Source organism: Raphanus sativus, chromosome 8 (genome assembly GCF_000801105.2).
Source record: "Raphanus sativus cultivar WK10039 chromosome 8, ASM80110v3, whole genome shotgun sequence".
In the NCBI taxonomy this organism is placed as follows: domain Eukaryota; kingdom Viridiplantae; phylum Streptophyta; class Magnoliopsida; order Brassicales; family Brassicaceae; genus Raphanus; species Raphanus sativus.
The window spans coordinates 14,958,483-14,975,314 of record NC_079518.1 but is presented as its reverse complement, the minus strand read 5'-3'; the positions used below and the strand labels follow the sequence as shown (position 1 = coordinate 14,975,314).

The 16,832-nt window shown below is 33.1% G+C and overlaps 1 protein-coding gene across 1 annotated transcript; it reads left to right on the top strand.

Annotated features, from left to right (window-relative positions):
• The first annotated feature begins 13,328 nt into the window (after positions 1 to 13,328).
• Positions 13,329 to 16,706, top strand: LOC108821331 (calmodulin-like protein 8). The gene is made up of 4 exons (XM_056991866.1): positions 13,329 to 13,474; positions 13,563 to 13,726; positions 14,207 to 14,287; positions 16,382 to 16,706. Exons 1-4 carry the CDS (start codon positions 13,396 to 13,398, stop codon positions 16,517 to 16,519), a joined length of 462 nt encoding a protein of 153 aa, XP_056847846.1. The 5' UTR covers positions 13,329 to 13,395; the 3' UTR covers positions 16,520 to 16,706.
• Positions 16,707 to 16,832: the final 126 nt, after the last annotated feature.

Here is a 16,832-nt window from a genome sequence, read left to right as displayed (position 1 = left end):
GGTGGAGCTGACATGTTCCTTACAAGACGTCTTTTAGAGAAAATGGATCCGGATACTATCCTATGCATGTCACGAGTGATAGACAAGTACAAAACTTTATCGAATTATGTAAGACCCATATTGTATGCCTTTGTGTATCAAGCCAGTGTCAACTAGAAGCTGAAGGTGACGACGAGTTATGACTTGTATTGTTGCTTTGGATGTTGTCTATATGTGTTGAACTTATGTTTGATTTGTGGGTCTTTAGTCAGTGTTGAACTTATGAGTTGTATTGTTGCTTTGGATGATGTCTTATGTGATGAATGTTGAGTTTATAGGTCTTTTGACATGTTTATTGCATTGACTGATTTCGGCCGACCAGACTTACGTTTTTAATCTTCTTTTAACATAGACTTCTTGGTTAGTCTACTGTATTTTTGTTGAATTTGTGGATGAATATTTCGAAAACAAGAGTAATACTGATAATATCTGATACTGATACAAAGGAGAAGCTGCATGATAGTAGTCTACTAGCAGCACTTAAGTATTAGTCTTCTTTTATAGAAGACTTTCACAGAAGTCTGCTGCATGCAATAAATTACATAGTCTGTTACAGCCACAAGTCTGATACACAAAGCCTACTACATCAGTTTTAATTGTTTGGTTGATTAGAATATCTTATGTAAAAAATGACAGCTAACAAAAATTAATAATATCATACAAGTGAAACACAACTTAAAATTAATACACTATTTATAAATTATGCATCAAACAATTATTTACAAATGAATATTTATTACAAAAATTATTACAAATCATTTTATTAAAAATATGTTTTTAGTGTGTTTGATTTTTCATAATCTTGATGCTTCAAATAAAGTCTTGGAAAGAGTACCTGCAAAATAAGATAAAGTTATGAGAAAACATAAGAATAAATATAAATCATAATTTAGTAGACTTTTTATTAAGTCTACTTAAAGTTTATGGTTTAGTAGACTTTAGTTGAAGTCTACACTAGCGGAAAATTTTCAGATCTATTAGTGTACATTAAGAAAATTTGAAATACTTTTTTGTTCTGGAAGTATGAAAAATATATACATTAAAAATATGAAATAAGTTTAAATCAAAAAAACTTTAGAAAATATATTTTATAAGAAAAATAGTAATAAATTAAAGACATATAGTTTTAATATGTAATTTTCTTTAATATAAGTATAAAGAACATATTTAAAATCTATAGATGTAAATCTTACATTTTTGGGAGGAGGAGATAACAACCATGGAGAAAATATCTGCAAAATTAGATAAAATTATTTAAAGAACATAGGAAAAATTATTCATATTTTTTTTGTAGATGAAGTCTACTAAAAATCTTGTGGTTTAATATGAAGTCTATAGCCTTAGCTTATAAGCAAACTTCATTAGAAGTCTACACTATCTGATATTTTTCAGATCTGGAAAAATGTTACATTTTAAATGTAATTCTAGTTTAAATCTGGAAATACTTCAAAATAGAATTTATAAGATAAAATAGTAGCAAATTAAATTCACAGAGATTGATCTATAATTTTATTTGAATATAACATATAAATACACATTTAAAATCTATAGATCTAAAACTTACATTTTTAGAGGAGAAGATGAAAATCATGAATGATAATACCTACAAAAAAAAGAGTTGTGAGAAAGAAATAACATAAAATTATACATTTAAAATCTATAGATCTAACACTTACATTTTTAGAGGAGAAGATGAAAAACATATATAATAATACCTACAAAAAAATAATATTGTGAGAAATAAATAAGATAAAAGTACATATTTAAAATCTATAGATCTAAAACTTACATTTGTAAAGGATAATATGAAACCATGAATCATAATACCTAATATAACAAGATAATATAATGAGAAAGATATGAGAGAAGTGAGAGAATTTTAGAGAGAAGGGAGAGAATTTTAGAGAGAAGGGAGAGAGTTATAGAGAGAAGTGAAATATGCAGCCATTTTGGAGAGAGGTTGTGTAAATTTCATTTATATAGGAAGACAAAAATGAAACTAGGTTAAAATTTACGACACTGTAGACTTCTTTTGAAGTCTACTTAAATTAAAATTCTTAGAGTATAACTTAGTAGACCTTTTAGAAAGTTTACTATAATAATTTCATTATTTATTTTTTCTTTATTTTTGATAATTTTAATATATGATTTATTAAATTTTTTTCTTTATTTTTAATAGTTATAGTATATGATTTTACATTTTTATTCTTAAGGAACTCACTTAATTTAAAAATAATGATATTTTGTAAACAAAATTTAAAAATGCAAACTGAAAAATACGTCTCCAGATATAAAGACTTTATTGTAGGTCTACGAAACCCTAAACCACAAAATTCAAACCCTAAATTTTAAGGCTTGGTTTAAATTGAATAGGTTAGAATTTACTTGGTTAAATCCGGTTATGTTAAATTCGATGAGAATAAACTTTAAAGATAGTCTACGCTCACTAAAGTAGATTGATTTGTAAGTCTACGAAACCCTAAACCACAAACTCAAAACCCTAAATGTAAAGGCTTAATTTAAATTGGATTAGGTTTGAATTTACTTGGTTAAATCGGGTTAGGTTAAATTCGATGAGAATAGAACTTAAAGATAGTTTACACTCACCAAAGTAGACTGATTTGTAAGTCTACGAAACCCTAAACCACAAAACTCAACCCTAAATGTTTATTTGATAATCAAAAGAGTCTCAATTTTATTGTATCAAATATCAAATTTACAAAATATAAACTACTCAGTAATAATATGTTAATTTAAACAAAAGAAAAATCAATCTAAATCTAACCCTAAAGATCTAACCTTTAAAGATATAACATGTTATGTGACCTTTTGTTACTAAATCATAAACATTGTCTCACATGGTTACCAAATCAACATATATTCTTTTTAGTTGTTCACTTATATACAAATTTAGTTTATAAACTTTATATTAACCTTTAAATTGATGATTAATTAATAATTTCACAAAAAATAATTTTATATATTTTTAAACGTAATTAACTAGATCAAATTAAAATGTAGACTACAAATTAAGTCAACAGTGTAGACTGTGTACGACGTCTACGGATATGTAGACTATGTTTGTTATGTGTAGACTTACGAAGGACAGAATAGTAAAATGACTTTATGTTTTTTTGTTTGGTCACAAGGGCTAAATAGTAGTTTTAACACTACTTTAGGTTGGGTTTGCAATTGATTGAATATGGGGTTTACTTTTAGGGTTGCAATCAATATTTGGGTTGGTTTTAGCAATTTTCCCAAGAATTAAAGTAACAGAATATTGCTTAATTCATGAAAATATCTTATATAGAATTTTTAATAAGTTGGCTGACGGAAGGAATTGCTAGATTCTCGGTTGCAATCAATACAATATATTATTACCTTAATTTTTTAAACTAGACCTTCATTTCCACGTTTTTTTATTCCTGCAAGCTAAATATCTCAAAACTCTCTTATATTGCTTCCCAATCTTTGTTAAAACCATCAAATGTCTCCATAATTAGTTACCTAAATCAGAGCAAACAGATATGACAAACTTTCGATTACAATCCAAAATATTTTCAAAAGATATGATATCCCAAAAACATTTACAGTTGAGATATTCGTGGATTATAATTGGCTCACAATGACTCCTTATAATCGATTATTCACCTCGGTATATATATCGACTCTAGAGGTACCTAACATCCATTTACAACTCACAAAAAAAACATAACTAGCTCAAGAAATATGGTTTTATCGATTTTAGTTTCAATCGGTGGAAAAATTACGTATCCAAAAACATACTTCAAATATATGTTTTTGTGAATAAAATAATAACTTAAATTAAAATAATTAAATGTGCTATATTTATTGCCACTTAATTTTTCACTTCATATAATTATTTTACTTGATAAAAAAACTCTTTCTATTTCACTTAATTTAGCCAAACACATAGAAATATGTTTTTATTAATTTATAAAATTAGTTAGACATAAACATTATTTGTCCATTTAGGTACATGTTGTTCCTTTCGGGGGTTTTTTTTGAAACCAAGCACTGCTCATATTATAAACTTATGTGTAGATTTTGAGTCGGGTCATTCTGGATCTGGATGAATTTGGTTTTGATGTATAGAAACCTAAAAATATCTAAATAACCAATGTATCTAAAAAAGATTCAGATATTTGTAAAAACAAATAGCCATATAACCTGATTCGGTCCATGTCTTATGAATATCGTTAGTTATATTATGATACATCTAAAATATATAACACTAATTATGAAAAACAAATATTGATGTATAAAAAAAACTCTTTCTATTTCACTTAATTTTTTCAAACGCATAAAAAGAGTTTTTTTATTAATTTATAAAATCAATTAGACATGAACATTATTTGTCCATTTAGATATATGTTGTTCCTTTCAGATATCGTTTTTCTTTGTTTTGAAACCAAGTTCCGCTTGAATATTATAAACTTATTTATGGATTTTGAGTTGGGTCATTCTGGATCTGGATGAATTCAGTTCTGATGTATAGAAACCTAAAAATATCTAAATAACCAATGTATCTAAAACGGATTCGGATATTTGTAAAAAAAAGCCATATATCATGATTCGGTCCAAGTCTTTTGAATATAGTTAGTTATATTATGATACATCTAAAATATATAACACGAATTATGAAAAATAAATATCGATGTATAAAAATATATTTCAGGGGCCAATTTAACAAAATATTAGTTGGTTCAGTTGAAATAAATATATTTAAAAAATTTATATGAATTGAAAAAAAAAATCAATATAAAGTATTGTACATTTGGATTCAAAATCATTTCTTTTAACAACAAACTACACAAATATGTTGATTTGGATACAAATTTAAATTACAATGTAAATATTTAATTAATATAGAAATCTGTCACATTGATTAAACAAAATATCAATGTAAGAGTATTGTACAATTGCGTTCTAAAATCATTTATTTTAACAACAAGTCAAATAAATATGTTGATTGGAGAGAGAATAAAACAAAACTAGAGAAACACATAGTTTACGAGAGACACTCAATGTGTCGAATTTATTATAAAAAAGTTATACTAAAATTAATAAATTCAATAATTACAAACAAATAATATATTTCATAAAAATGAAAAATAATACCCGCGCTCACATGGTTTACCACAGACACTCTATGTGTCGAATTTATTATAAAAGAAGTTTTACTAAAATAAATACATTCAATAGTTACAAACAAATAATATATTTCATAAAAGTGAAAAATAATATTCGCGTTTTCGAAATGCGGGTCAAAATCTAATATTGTTTTAAAACAATAACATTTTCAAACAATAATTTTTGCAACTAAAAGCAGATTGTGGCTTATACCAATATACTTGTAAAACACTTTTTGCATAAACGTTAATGTTCAATTTTATAATGTCGTCTCCAGAAATGAATATGTCATTTAATATTTTACTCTATGCTAAAAATAATAATTTGTTTACTTTACAACTAAATTTCTGAGATTTTCTTTTCTGATAAAGGGACTAATTTTGAAAACTGAAATCTTGTCTCATACTCAGGATGGCGATTTTTCTCTCTAATTTTTCTCTCACAAAAAAATACTCATCCAGAGTCAGAGGGTCCCTCTTGACCAATCAGGATGGAGATAACCATCGGAAGGATCTTTTCCTTGCCGCGAAACAGATTTTTTTGGAAATTTTCCAAATCTCAGCCCATGATATCACGCGAATCTCGTTAAAATCCTCTTTTGCATTCAAATCTTCAAGCAAGCAAGGTGTTTTTGTAGGGTTTTCTCATCAGCCGTCAAACTCTCATTACGCTACAGCAACCGCAAACAAGTACTTCTGGCTACGTACTCCTCTGTTTTTGCTCTTAATGGACGGAGGTCTGGAAGAAGTGATGCAAGCAATGTCCTTAGAGGAAGATCTACCGGTGATTTTGACGGACGATGAAGACTACAGTGCGGCGGTTCGTAACGAAAAGAGCCTGATAGGAAGGCTCTTGAACCCAGAATGTCAGAACATGGCTCGTATGCTCCGAACTATGCCGAAGATTTGGAGAATCTATGATCGGGTGAGAGGAATAGCATTATCCAACGAGAGTTTCCAGTTCATCTTTGATCTGGAAACAGACCTTAACACAGTGTTGAATCAAGGATTCTGGACGTCTGAAGATTGGGGAATGGTGATGGATAGATGGGTGGAATTCCCTCCTCATGATTATCTACAAAAAGCCTCTGTATGGATCCGACTCTCACAGCTTCCAGTGAACTATCTCACCTTGAAAACCATTAGGGCAGTCTCTAACCCAATTGGTCATGTCAAAGATATTGAGTTCGACCCGACCAAACCACACTTGCAAGAGTATGTACGCGTGCGAGTGATTCTGGATCTTCAGCAACCGGTGAGAGACACTAAAGTGATGCAACTTCCTGGTGGAAGAAGCACAGTTGTGAAGGTGGAGTATGAAAGAGTGAGGAAGAAGTGCTTTCATTGCTTTAGACTCTCACATGAGAAACAGAGATGCCCTGTTCTCAAAGCTCAGAAACAGAATGGAGGTTCGGCTACTGACAAAGGAAAAAGTGTCGCTTTAGCACCAGTGATACACCGTCAGCATCATCCTGATCTAGTAGAGGCTATCATGCCTCTCTTGGCACCTACGGCACCCCCGGGGTTTCCTCCTAAATCCTTGGTGGCTCCAGAGGTGTTTGAGGAGATGCAGTACTACATGAATTGCACTGATCCAGAAGAAAGACGCCTAAGAGAAGCAAAGATGGTGAAAGCTCTCCGGGATCTCTCTACAAACCCAGGAGCCCAGAGCTCGTATCTTCGCTTAGAGGATCATCCCATAATTTCTGGTGTGCAGAACAAAAATGTGGGAAGGGTCTTTGATTTTCGTTCAGCACAAACAGAGGAAACAGAACAGAGTCAGCAAATGATGCCTACAGAGGAGCTAAGGGGTGCTGAAGCTATAGCTCCAAAGGATGGTCTCTCGTTAACTGGCAGACAGCTGGAGAAGCTCTCATTGGCAATGACTGCTCACATTGAGCCACAGTCAAAGCCTCAAACAGTTGCTGAAGGCTCGGGAGATAATTTGCGGATAAACGCAGGAGTGGCGTTCACAATGGGTCGTGATGATCAGTCAGTATCAGGAGGAAGTGGCAAAAACAGAGCATCCAAACGACCTGGAGCGTCGTGGAAGCGGTTTAAACCAAACTCCCAAGGTGGTAGGAAGCCCTCTACATCAGAACAAAATGTGTTTGTTCAAGATGAAGGTGACAGTAGTGTGAAGAGGAAGGCAAGAGAAGGGATGGAGGTTTCGTCCAAGATGTCAAAACACTGTGATGGTTCGATGGTTCACCAGAAACCATCCGACCCTCAATGACGACACTCAGTTGGAACTGTCGGGGTTTGAGGAGCGTCCTGACAGTTCGACATCTAGAGGAGATGTGTCGTGAGCATCTTCCAGATTTCTTGTTTCTCCTAGAGACTAAAAACTCTAGTGATCACGTTGGAGGTTTTAAAAGATCGTTGGGTTATGACCACAACTTTATGGTGAATCCAGTGGGTCTTAGTGGAGGCTTAGCTTTGTTTTGGAGAGACTCACATGAAGTGGAGATACTGTCTGCAAGCGACAGAATCATTGATGTTCGAGTGAAACAAAGAGACTTGGTATATTTCATATCCTTTGTATATGGAGATCCTGTTAGACAGCAAAGACAGATTGTATGGGACAATCTTAAGACTATTGGTCTTAACAGAAACGAGGGATGGTGTCTCGTTGGTGATTTTAATGAAATGATGAACTCATCTGAGAAGAGTGGTGGTCCAGTAAGAGAAGAATCCTCCTTCTATCCTTTTCGGTCTATGGCTCGAGACTGTCAGATTAAGGAGGTACCGAGCTCTGGTGATAAATTCTCATGGGTTGGAGCAAGAGAAATTATATCAAATGGAGTCAAAGAAAAGGTGTGGATTCAATGTCGCCTTGACAGAGCTTTTGGGAACTCAGAGTGGTTCCGTTTATTCCCACGGTCTCACACGCAATATCTTGAGCGCCTGGGCTCAGATCACAGACCCATATTGACAAGTGTTGCAGGCTCAAGCACGAGACATATGGGGAGATTTGTTTACGACAAACGATGGAGTAATAAACCTGAAGTGGTTGAGTTGGTTCGAAAGGGGTGGAACAATGTTCAAGGGAGAGTTTCTGGTACTGTATCAGAGCGCATTGCTTCTTGTAGGAAACTGATTTCTAAATGGAAACGGAATGAGATCAGTAACTCTAAGAAGATGATAGCTAAACTTCGAACTGAGCTAGAGGAAGAAGAAAGAAAGACAATGCCGTCTATGCCAAGAATGATACACTTAAAGTTGGAACTTGCTAAACTGTTCCAAGAGGAAGAAGAGTTTTGGAGGCGTAAAAGCAAGAACAATTGGTTGCAAGCCGGTGACAAAAACACTAAGCTTTTTCATGGCTGGACTAAAACACGCAAAATGAAGAACAACATTCCATCTCTGACTGATTCTCATGGAGTGGAACACACGTCAGAGGAGGCCAAAGGTGATATAGCGATACAATACTTCACTGAGTTGTTTTCTTCGTCAAATCCTACTGATGCTGCTGAGCTCCTTCGAGGTTTCTCTCCCCGAGTGACGTCAACAATGAATCAATGTCTGATAAAGTCTGTGACGGATGCAGAGATAAAAATGGCGGTGAAGGTTATCAAGAGTGATAGTTCACCAGGCGCTGATGGAATGACGGGCCATTTCTTTCAGAAATTCTGGGACATTACCGGTCCTAAGATAGTTGAAGAGGTGAAGAGCTTCTTCTTGGAAGGGGCCATACCACAAGATTGGAACTATACTCAGCTTTGCTTACTGTAAAGGAGAGTACATTGCTATCAAGACTGACATGTCAAAGGCGTATGATAGAGTTGAGTGGGACTTTTTGGAAGTCTTATTCCAGAAGATGGGTTTTGATAGTAAATGGATTCATTGGGTCATGATGTGTATAAGATCAGTTACTTATACCGTGCTTCTGAATGGCCAAACGTATGGGAAGATCACACCTGAAAGGGGCATTCGCCAAGGAGACCCACTCTCTCCTTTTCTCTTTATACTATGCGCAGAGGCATTGGTTCATGTTATGAACAGAGCTGAGTTGGAAGGAAACATCACGGGCATGAAGTTAACAAAACACTGTCCTGCCATACAACATCTGTTGTTCGCAGATGACAGTTTGTTCCTTTGCAAAGCTACATTAAAAGAATGCTCAAACTTCCTACATTGCTTGGAGTTATACGGTAAAGCATCAGGTCAGGTAATTAATTTTCAGAAGTCGTCTGTCACTTTTGGAGCTGATATTGACCCTACGATGAGACGACTGATAGCAGAGCTGCTAGAGATAGAGAATGAGGGTGGAGCAGGGACATATCTAGGACTTCCCGAGTGTTTCAGCGGCTCGAAACAGAAACTACTAGCTTTCATTGGCGAGAAGCTTGGCAAAAGGTTCAGTGGATGGTACGCTAAAATGCTTTCTTTAGGGGGAAAAGAGGTGCTCCTCAGGTCGGTTGCTATGGCCCTACCTGTCTATGCCATGTCCTGCTTTAGGTTAACTAAACATCACTGCCAAAAGATCATGAGCGCTATGTCTGCCTTCTGGTGGAATGAAAGTGGAGACAAGAGGAAGATTCATTGGGTTTCCTGGCCAAAATTGTGCTTACCTAAGGACCTTGGTGGCTTAGGTTTTAGGGATATTGAGGATTTTAATCAGGCCTTATTGGCGAAACAAGCTTGGAAGCTACTCAATGAACCGCAAAGCTTACTAGCACAAATATATAAAGGAAGGTACTACGCCAACACAGAGTTTCTGGAGTGTGGTAAGGGATACCGCCCCTCATATGCCTGGCGAAGCATCCTATTTGGGAGAGAGTTGCTGATAAAGGGGTTAGTTAAGTCCATTGGCAATGGGAGATCGACATCAGTTTGGGGTGAGAAATGGATCATGGATGAGGTTCCAAGGCGACCTGTTAATCGTCAAATACTCATAGATGTCAACCTAAAGGTCTCATCTTTACTTACAAACTCAGGGGAGTGGAATGATGACGTCTTAACAGAGCTTTTTCCACCTAATGAAGTCTTGCGGATCAGACAAATGATGCCGAGCACAGATGCTGACTGCTTTATATGGGCATTTTCAAGACATGGAGCCTATTCTGTTAAGGGTGGCTATGAACTACTTGCTTCGGCTAAAGCTGCATCATCTGGTCCAGTTTCACCTGAGGAACAAAGTCGTAATGACATTAAGAAAAGGATATGGAAAATCCCGACACTTCCTAAGATCCGTATGTTTCTGTGGAGAGCGGTTTCAGGGGCTTTAGCGGTGGCTGATCGCTTGTCTTCCAGAGGCTTAGAGGTGGAAACTAGATGTAAACTTTGCAATAATGGTCAGGAAACTATAAATCATGTCCTGTTTCATTGTTCAGAAGCCATCAGTATTTGGGCTGACATCGGACTACCTCTACACGCAACAGCTTCTCAGCAAACCCTTGAAGAGAACATTACAGTCGTCCTGAACCTAATGGAAGACAAGAGTAAAGCGCAAGCTCTTGTTCGTTTAATTCCTTGGGTGATGTGGCTGATTTGGAAAAACAGGAACTCCATTCTATATGCTGACACGCAAATATCAAGGATGAAACTCATTGGAGACATGAAAGAAGAGGTGGATCAATGGTTTCAACTAAATACTCTCCCCAACTTAACGGCAACGGCATTGAGCAGTCTGCAACAAGGTGAAAGATGGTTCCCTCCAGAGAATGGTGTCATCAAGTGTAACGTTCATGCCAATTGGAGAAATACACACCTTCATAGCGGGATAGCTTGGATCACAAGGGACCAGTACGGGAATGTGGCTCACCACGCTAGAGATGCCTTAGTCCACGCTCCGAATCGTTTCATAGCTGAGCTGAAATGCATAATATCTGCCATGAATAGCCTGAGTGACTTGGGATTCTCAAGGGTGACTATCTCCTCAGATTATACAGAGGTTATAGAAGCTATTAATTATCCTCTGAAATGGCCGCGACACAGAGGTATGCTACAACAAATAATGAGGCTACAAGAGAAGTTTCAGTTGATCACTTTCGACAGTGAGAAAGTAGCAGCTAATGGTATTGCTCGTGACATTGCACGAAGCTTCTTGCAAGATGGTCGATTCCAATCTTACTTAGCCATGGGAGGTCCCTCTTGGCTACATGATAGAATAGCAAGAGAACAACACTGAAGCAACATTTGGCTCTTATTTAGAGTAGGGTTGTCTTCATTTTTTCACTACCTTGGGGTAGAAGGCATTGCCTTTGTATTTGTTTCAAACTATTTTGATTAATATCAATCCAGACGTTCAAAAAAAATCTTGTCTCATTCGAAAATTATTTTTCATAAAAAACGGCATGGCTTGGTCTACGACTTCCATTGCTTTTTGTCTACCAGTTATCTAACCATCACAGCTGTCGACACCACTACGCATTATATATACGTCTGCATATACAACCTTTTCAGTAGTAGTTTTTTGTATTTGATGAAATTTGAAATGTATTATTCAAAGATCCATTACAAAATAATTATATTTTTGGGAAATTTACAAAAGAATACTAATAATATGATAGGAAATCTAACCAAATGAAGAAAAATATTATTTGCTCTATTTTATGGTCATTTGAAGCCTCAGGTACAATTCATCTCTGAGTCAGACTCTATGCATCTACCCAATTGATCTTGGTCGTGGGTTCTCCGTTGTAATGTGTGTTTTGGTAATGTATACTTCAAACGAAACAGAAGTGTAATACAATAAACTTAGACGAGCCAACAATGAGAGTTGAAGTTTGGAGACTAGACGGACATTTAGACGGCTTTTCTTGTTAACAGGACATTTAGACAGTTAACGGGTTCGAGTTTTAGAATAATACAAAATGTCTTTACTAATGTCGATTATGTAGGATTTAAATTTAGCTCGAGAACAGCAACAATTATTATATGCTATTGGGTCATGTGACTAGAATTAAAATTTTCAGTTCAAGAATAAAAAACTTCCCTTTTAACTTAAAAGTAGATCATGACCCGCTCGATCGAGCGGGAGTCAATTTTTTTTTATCTTTGTTTTTACTAAATGTTATACATGATCTCAATGTGTATTAATATAAAATTTTGATAAATAACAATGTGTACTAATGTGTTTAAATAAGAAATGTGTTTAATTACTAAATTTGATTTTTAATAACGTAAAGTAATTTTTTCTATATTATTTTAAATATATAGTGCTATATATTTTGTATTTTCAATATTTATCATATAAAACTTACATTGGGACATTATTTATATGAAAATATGTATAACATAATATATTTATATATTATATAAACATATGCACACCCGCACGGGTTTTATTTTTAAAATGTATTCTATACTATTTAGTTTTATGTAGTATCGAGTTTGTATATTCAATTTTGTGTTTAAAGAACAATATCAAAACTGTCTTTCGTATGTAAAAATAACATTTTGCAATCGCGAGTTGTGTCTTTTTATTGTAACACAAAATTTTATATAAAACTTATTTTTTTTTGAAATTTATTTTTTAAAAATAATTATTACGTAATTTCAAAATGAATTTGATCTCTGAAGTCTAATATATTTTGTGTGTAATGGTTCAAAGCATTTTTGATATATATTATATTTCAGTTTGGTTTGTTTTTAGTATTATTGTATAAATATAATACTATACAATATTACTATATTCTATACAATATATGAAGCTATGTGTTATTTGTTTTAGAAAGTATATTAGGCCCAACATAGTTATAAGAAATAGTCATATCTTTATGTGTGTGTCTATGACTTATCTACCTAATGTTATTCGTACTAATAAAATTAATATGGCCAATGAAAGTATACTGATCAATTTAAAAAGAATTGTATAGGGTAATTATAGAACGATTAATATTTTTAGTATTCTTAGTATATATCTTATTTAAATCGACATGTAATAAATGTAAAAATCATATATGGAATATGGACAAAAAGAAGAACTGTATTTAAGGAAATACATCAATACAAAGTTAGAGTATGGTACGTATTATATATAAAGAATGAATGACCTAGAAGAAGTTGTAATGTTCCTGTTTTAATAAGATAGATAATTTTAGAAGGGCGGGCTTACATATTGAAAAAGTACCATGAGTCCAAAGTAGAAAGTTCTTGTCACGACTCTACAAAAAGACAATAAATCAGAGATTCATCAACTACTTCAAACCTTGAGCTCTCTCTCCCTTTTCTCTTCTCTCTCAAGACCCCTTAAACAATGGAAGAGACAGCACTGACAAAAGATCAGATTATCGAGTTCAAGGAGGTTATTTGTCTCATCGACAAAGACGGTGACGGTTCTCTCTTTCTTCTCGAAATGATGATATGTATAAAATTAAGAAAAGTGATGTGTGGTGACATATATATTGTTGCTTTGGAATCCAGTAGCAGGTCGTATAACGGTAGAAGAACTTTTAACAGTGATCCGTTCTTTGGATCAGAATCCGACGGAACAAGAACTTCAAGATATCATCACTGAGATCGACTCCGACGGTAATGCCACCATTGAATTTGCTGAATTTCTAAACCTCATGACCAACAAACTTCAGGTTCCTCTCTCGTGGTCTCTCCATATGTTATTACATTCATGCTTAATTAATTTGATACGAAATATATACTAGTATTTCACAATTAATTACATCTAGTAAAAGACTTTTGCTTATATCATTTATGTCTTGTTGTCAAAATGAAGCTGTCTCATTAATTATGCCTCTGTCTTATATTTCTTGAGTATAGTTGGAAATTCTTCTCTTCTTTGACAAATCTTTTTTATTATAACGAGTATTTAATCATCTTTTTATGCTTTTAATTGTGTATTTTTCTTTGGTCAAGCAATTTACTTATTTCTTATAAGGAAGAAGACTTTTACGTTTTCTCTATTAACAAATCTCGTTTGTGAAGAACCAATTGTTTTTTTTTTTTTTTTTGAACAACTGAAGAACCAATTGTTTATACTCTAAATAAAGACACTAATTATATTTTATAACAGGTACTATTTGTTAATTTGTTGTGGTAATTTGATGGTATAGGATAATGATGCAGAAGAAGAGCTGAAAGAAGTATTCAAAGTCTTTGACAAAGACCAAAATGGTTATATATCTGCCAGTGAGGTCCGTGATTTTTTCAATCTCATATTTTATAGTTTTAATTTGGGGCCTTTTAATTTGAGTTGTTTTATGTTTCTTTGCTCTCTATATAAGTGCGTATATATAGTAAGATATAACCTTGACTTATTAATAAAATTATATAAACAAATTACTTCCATGCACTGGATTACGTTTTGTACAACGTTCTTCAATAATAGCATGTACGGTCTTCACTCTGTTGTTATTTTCTGTTGTTATTTGTTATAAATGTTTTAGAGCCACAATTATTTAGATTTTCTGTTTACTAAATCCTTAATGGGTTTTGTCAAATTTAATTAGGGTTCATGAACCAGTGTCATAAGTGTTTCTCTGCTTAGGTGGTACATGCTCCATATCGCTAAATTGTCAAATCCAGGCTAAGCATTATAACTATGTGTATATATTATGTTCATTGACCCACTTGATTAATTAATTCTGCATTAACTAGATAGATGATAAAGCCAGCTAAACACTCTTTAGAAATATTTTGAATTAATGACAAAAATCAGACAACAGCGCCAGGCAATCTTCCAATTTATAAAGAGGATCGTGAAGGCTTAGAGCTAGCTGACATTGTGAATCTTTGGAGAAGAACGAGGAGTAACAAAAAAAATTAATGGAAAATAAGATTTTTTTTTGTCAGCAGTGGAAAATAAGTTAGGAGTAAAATGCGTTTGATATTGGTTTATTGGACAGGTGGGCACATGTTTCACCTAGTTTAATTAAATATATATATATATGTATATACCTTCCTTCACATCCTCAGAAGTTGCATCAGTGTGTAGAAAGTCATAAATGCACATTTTGGCATGTACACTTAAAATTTATTATACAATTTATTAATACCATTTCGATTTAAATTTGGTTTCGGTTTGGTTTGTTAGGATCTAAGAAAACTTTAATCAAATTTAACTAAAATTAGTTTATTTTGGTTTGTATTTAGTTTGATTTGATTTGAAATCAGTTTTGTTTATAGTCGGTTTAATTTTGTTTTTTTGTATTTGTTCAGTTTAACCGAGTTTGTTTTTAATTTTGTTCTAGTTTGTCGAAAATATAGTTTATAAAAGATAAGTATAAAATATAAAAGATTCAATAAATTTATATTATTATTCTGAATCTATTATAAATATTATACGTTTTTTTAGTTTTGATGATAGTGTTAGATATTCATATTATTTTATTATATTTTTAAATGTGTTTCTTCTATTCTTTTATTAGTAAACTTTATAAAATTATGTTTAGGTTTTCAGATTGGATTGTTAAATATTTTAAATCTTAATATTTTTAATATATTTAGTTAATCTGATTAAATAAATATTTTTTAGTTTGGTTCGAACTAAATTTTTTTTTTTAAACACTGCAAATTACTTGAATTGAAAACCATACACAGAACCAGCAAAAGGACGAACCTTTCCCGGAAACTAAGCCGACGGAAACTAAGCCTTTAACTAAGGAAAACATACATAAACAAAACACTGCAGAAGAAAACATGAGCAAAACCTGAGTCTAAAGATCTAAGCCATAAAATTAAACCAAACCATTTGGGTTATAAAAATTTCCACGAAAAGATTAAAACATATATTTGATTTGGTTTGGCTTGGCTTGAGTCCGACTGGGTCAATTAATTTTTTTGTTACTCACGCTACTTTTATATAGCATTAACCACTGCCAGATGCTTTCTAATTGTCTATTTGAAAAGCATGACTCATGCAGTCATGCCTAACAAATAATTTTAATTCGAGTATATTTTCTCAAACACATCGGACTGAATCAAAATTAATAAAGCTCCGAGTTCTTGCAGCTATATTCTGAGTATTAATATTCTAGCTTCTGCCTTGTTATTATTAAGAGACGTCATCAATAGGTATATCTACTGGAGGCTGGTCTTCAGATAATAGGTCTCTTTAAACCGAATGCTCACACTAAGGCCAAAACTTGCTGCTTCTTTTCTGAAAAATAAATTGTGTTACTTATAATTATAATGCTTTGAAAGAGTATGAGACTCTACAAGGTCTAATTAACCGTTTTTATTGACATGTACAAATTTATTTACTAATTTCAAAAGCTTTGTTATTGCAGCTCAGTCATGTAATGATAAATCTAGGGGAAAAGTTAACAGATGAAGAAGTTGAACAAATGATAAAGGAGGCAGATTTGGATGGTGATGGTCAAGTCAACTATGATGAATTTGTCAAGATGATGATCAACATTGGCTAATTACTATTATTTTGTGGACTTACAAAGCAAGCTATCCTTAATTAATTACCTTTTTAGTTTGTATTCCTTTGCGTTCACTACATCTGAACAAATGCGAATTTTCTGAAATTCTTTGAAGCTTTTAGCTTCAGTTTTGTTTCGTCTCTTGTTGAACCTTACAGGTGCAGTTTAATCTATGTAACTTCGTTTATTACACTTTTGAAACACATTTTTTTTCCTTCTCGGAGTGTTTCAGAAGTAGAGACAAATATATGACCATAATTGATCTTGACTAATTATAAGGTAAGGAAATAACATAAAACAAACCAAATTT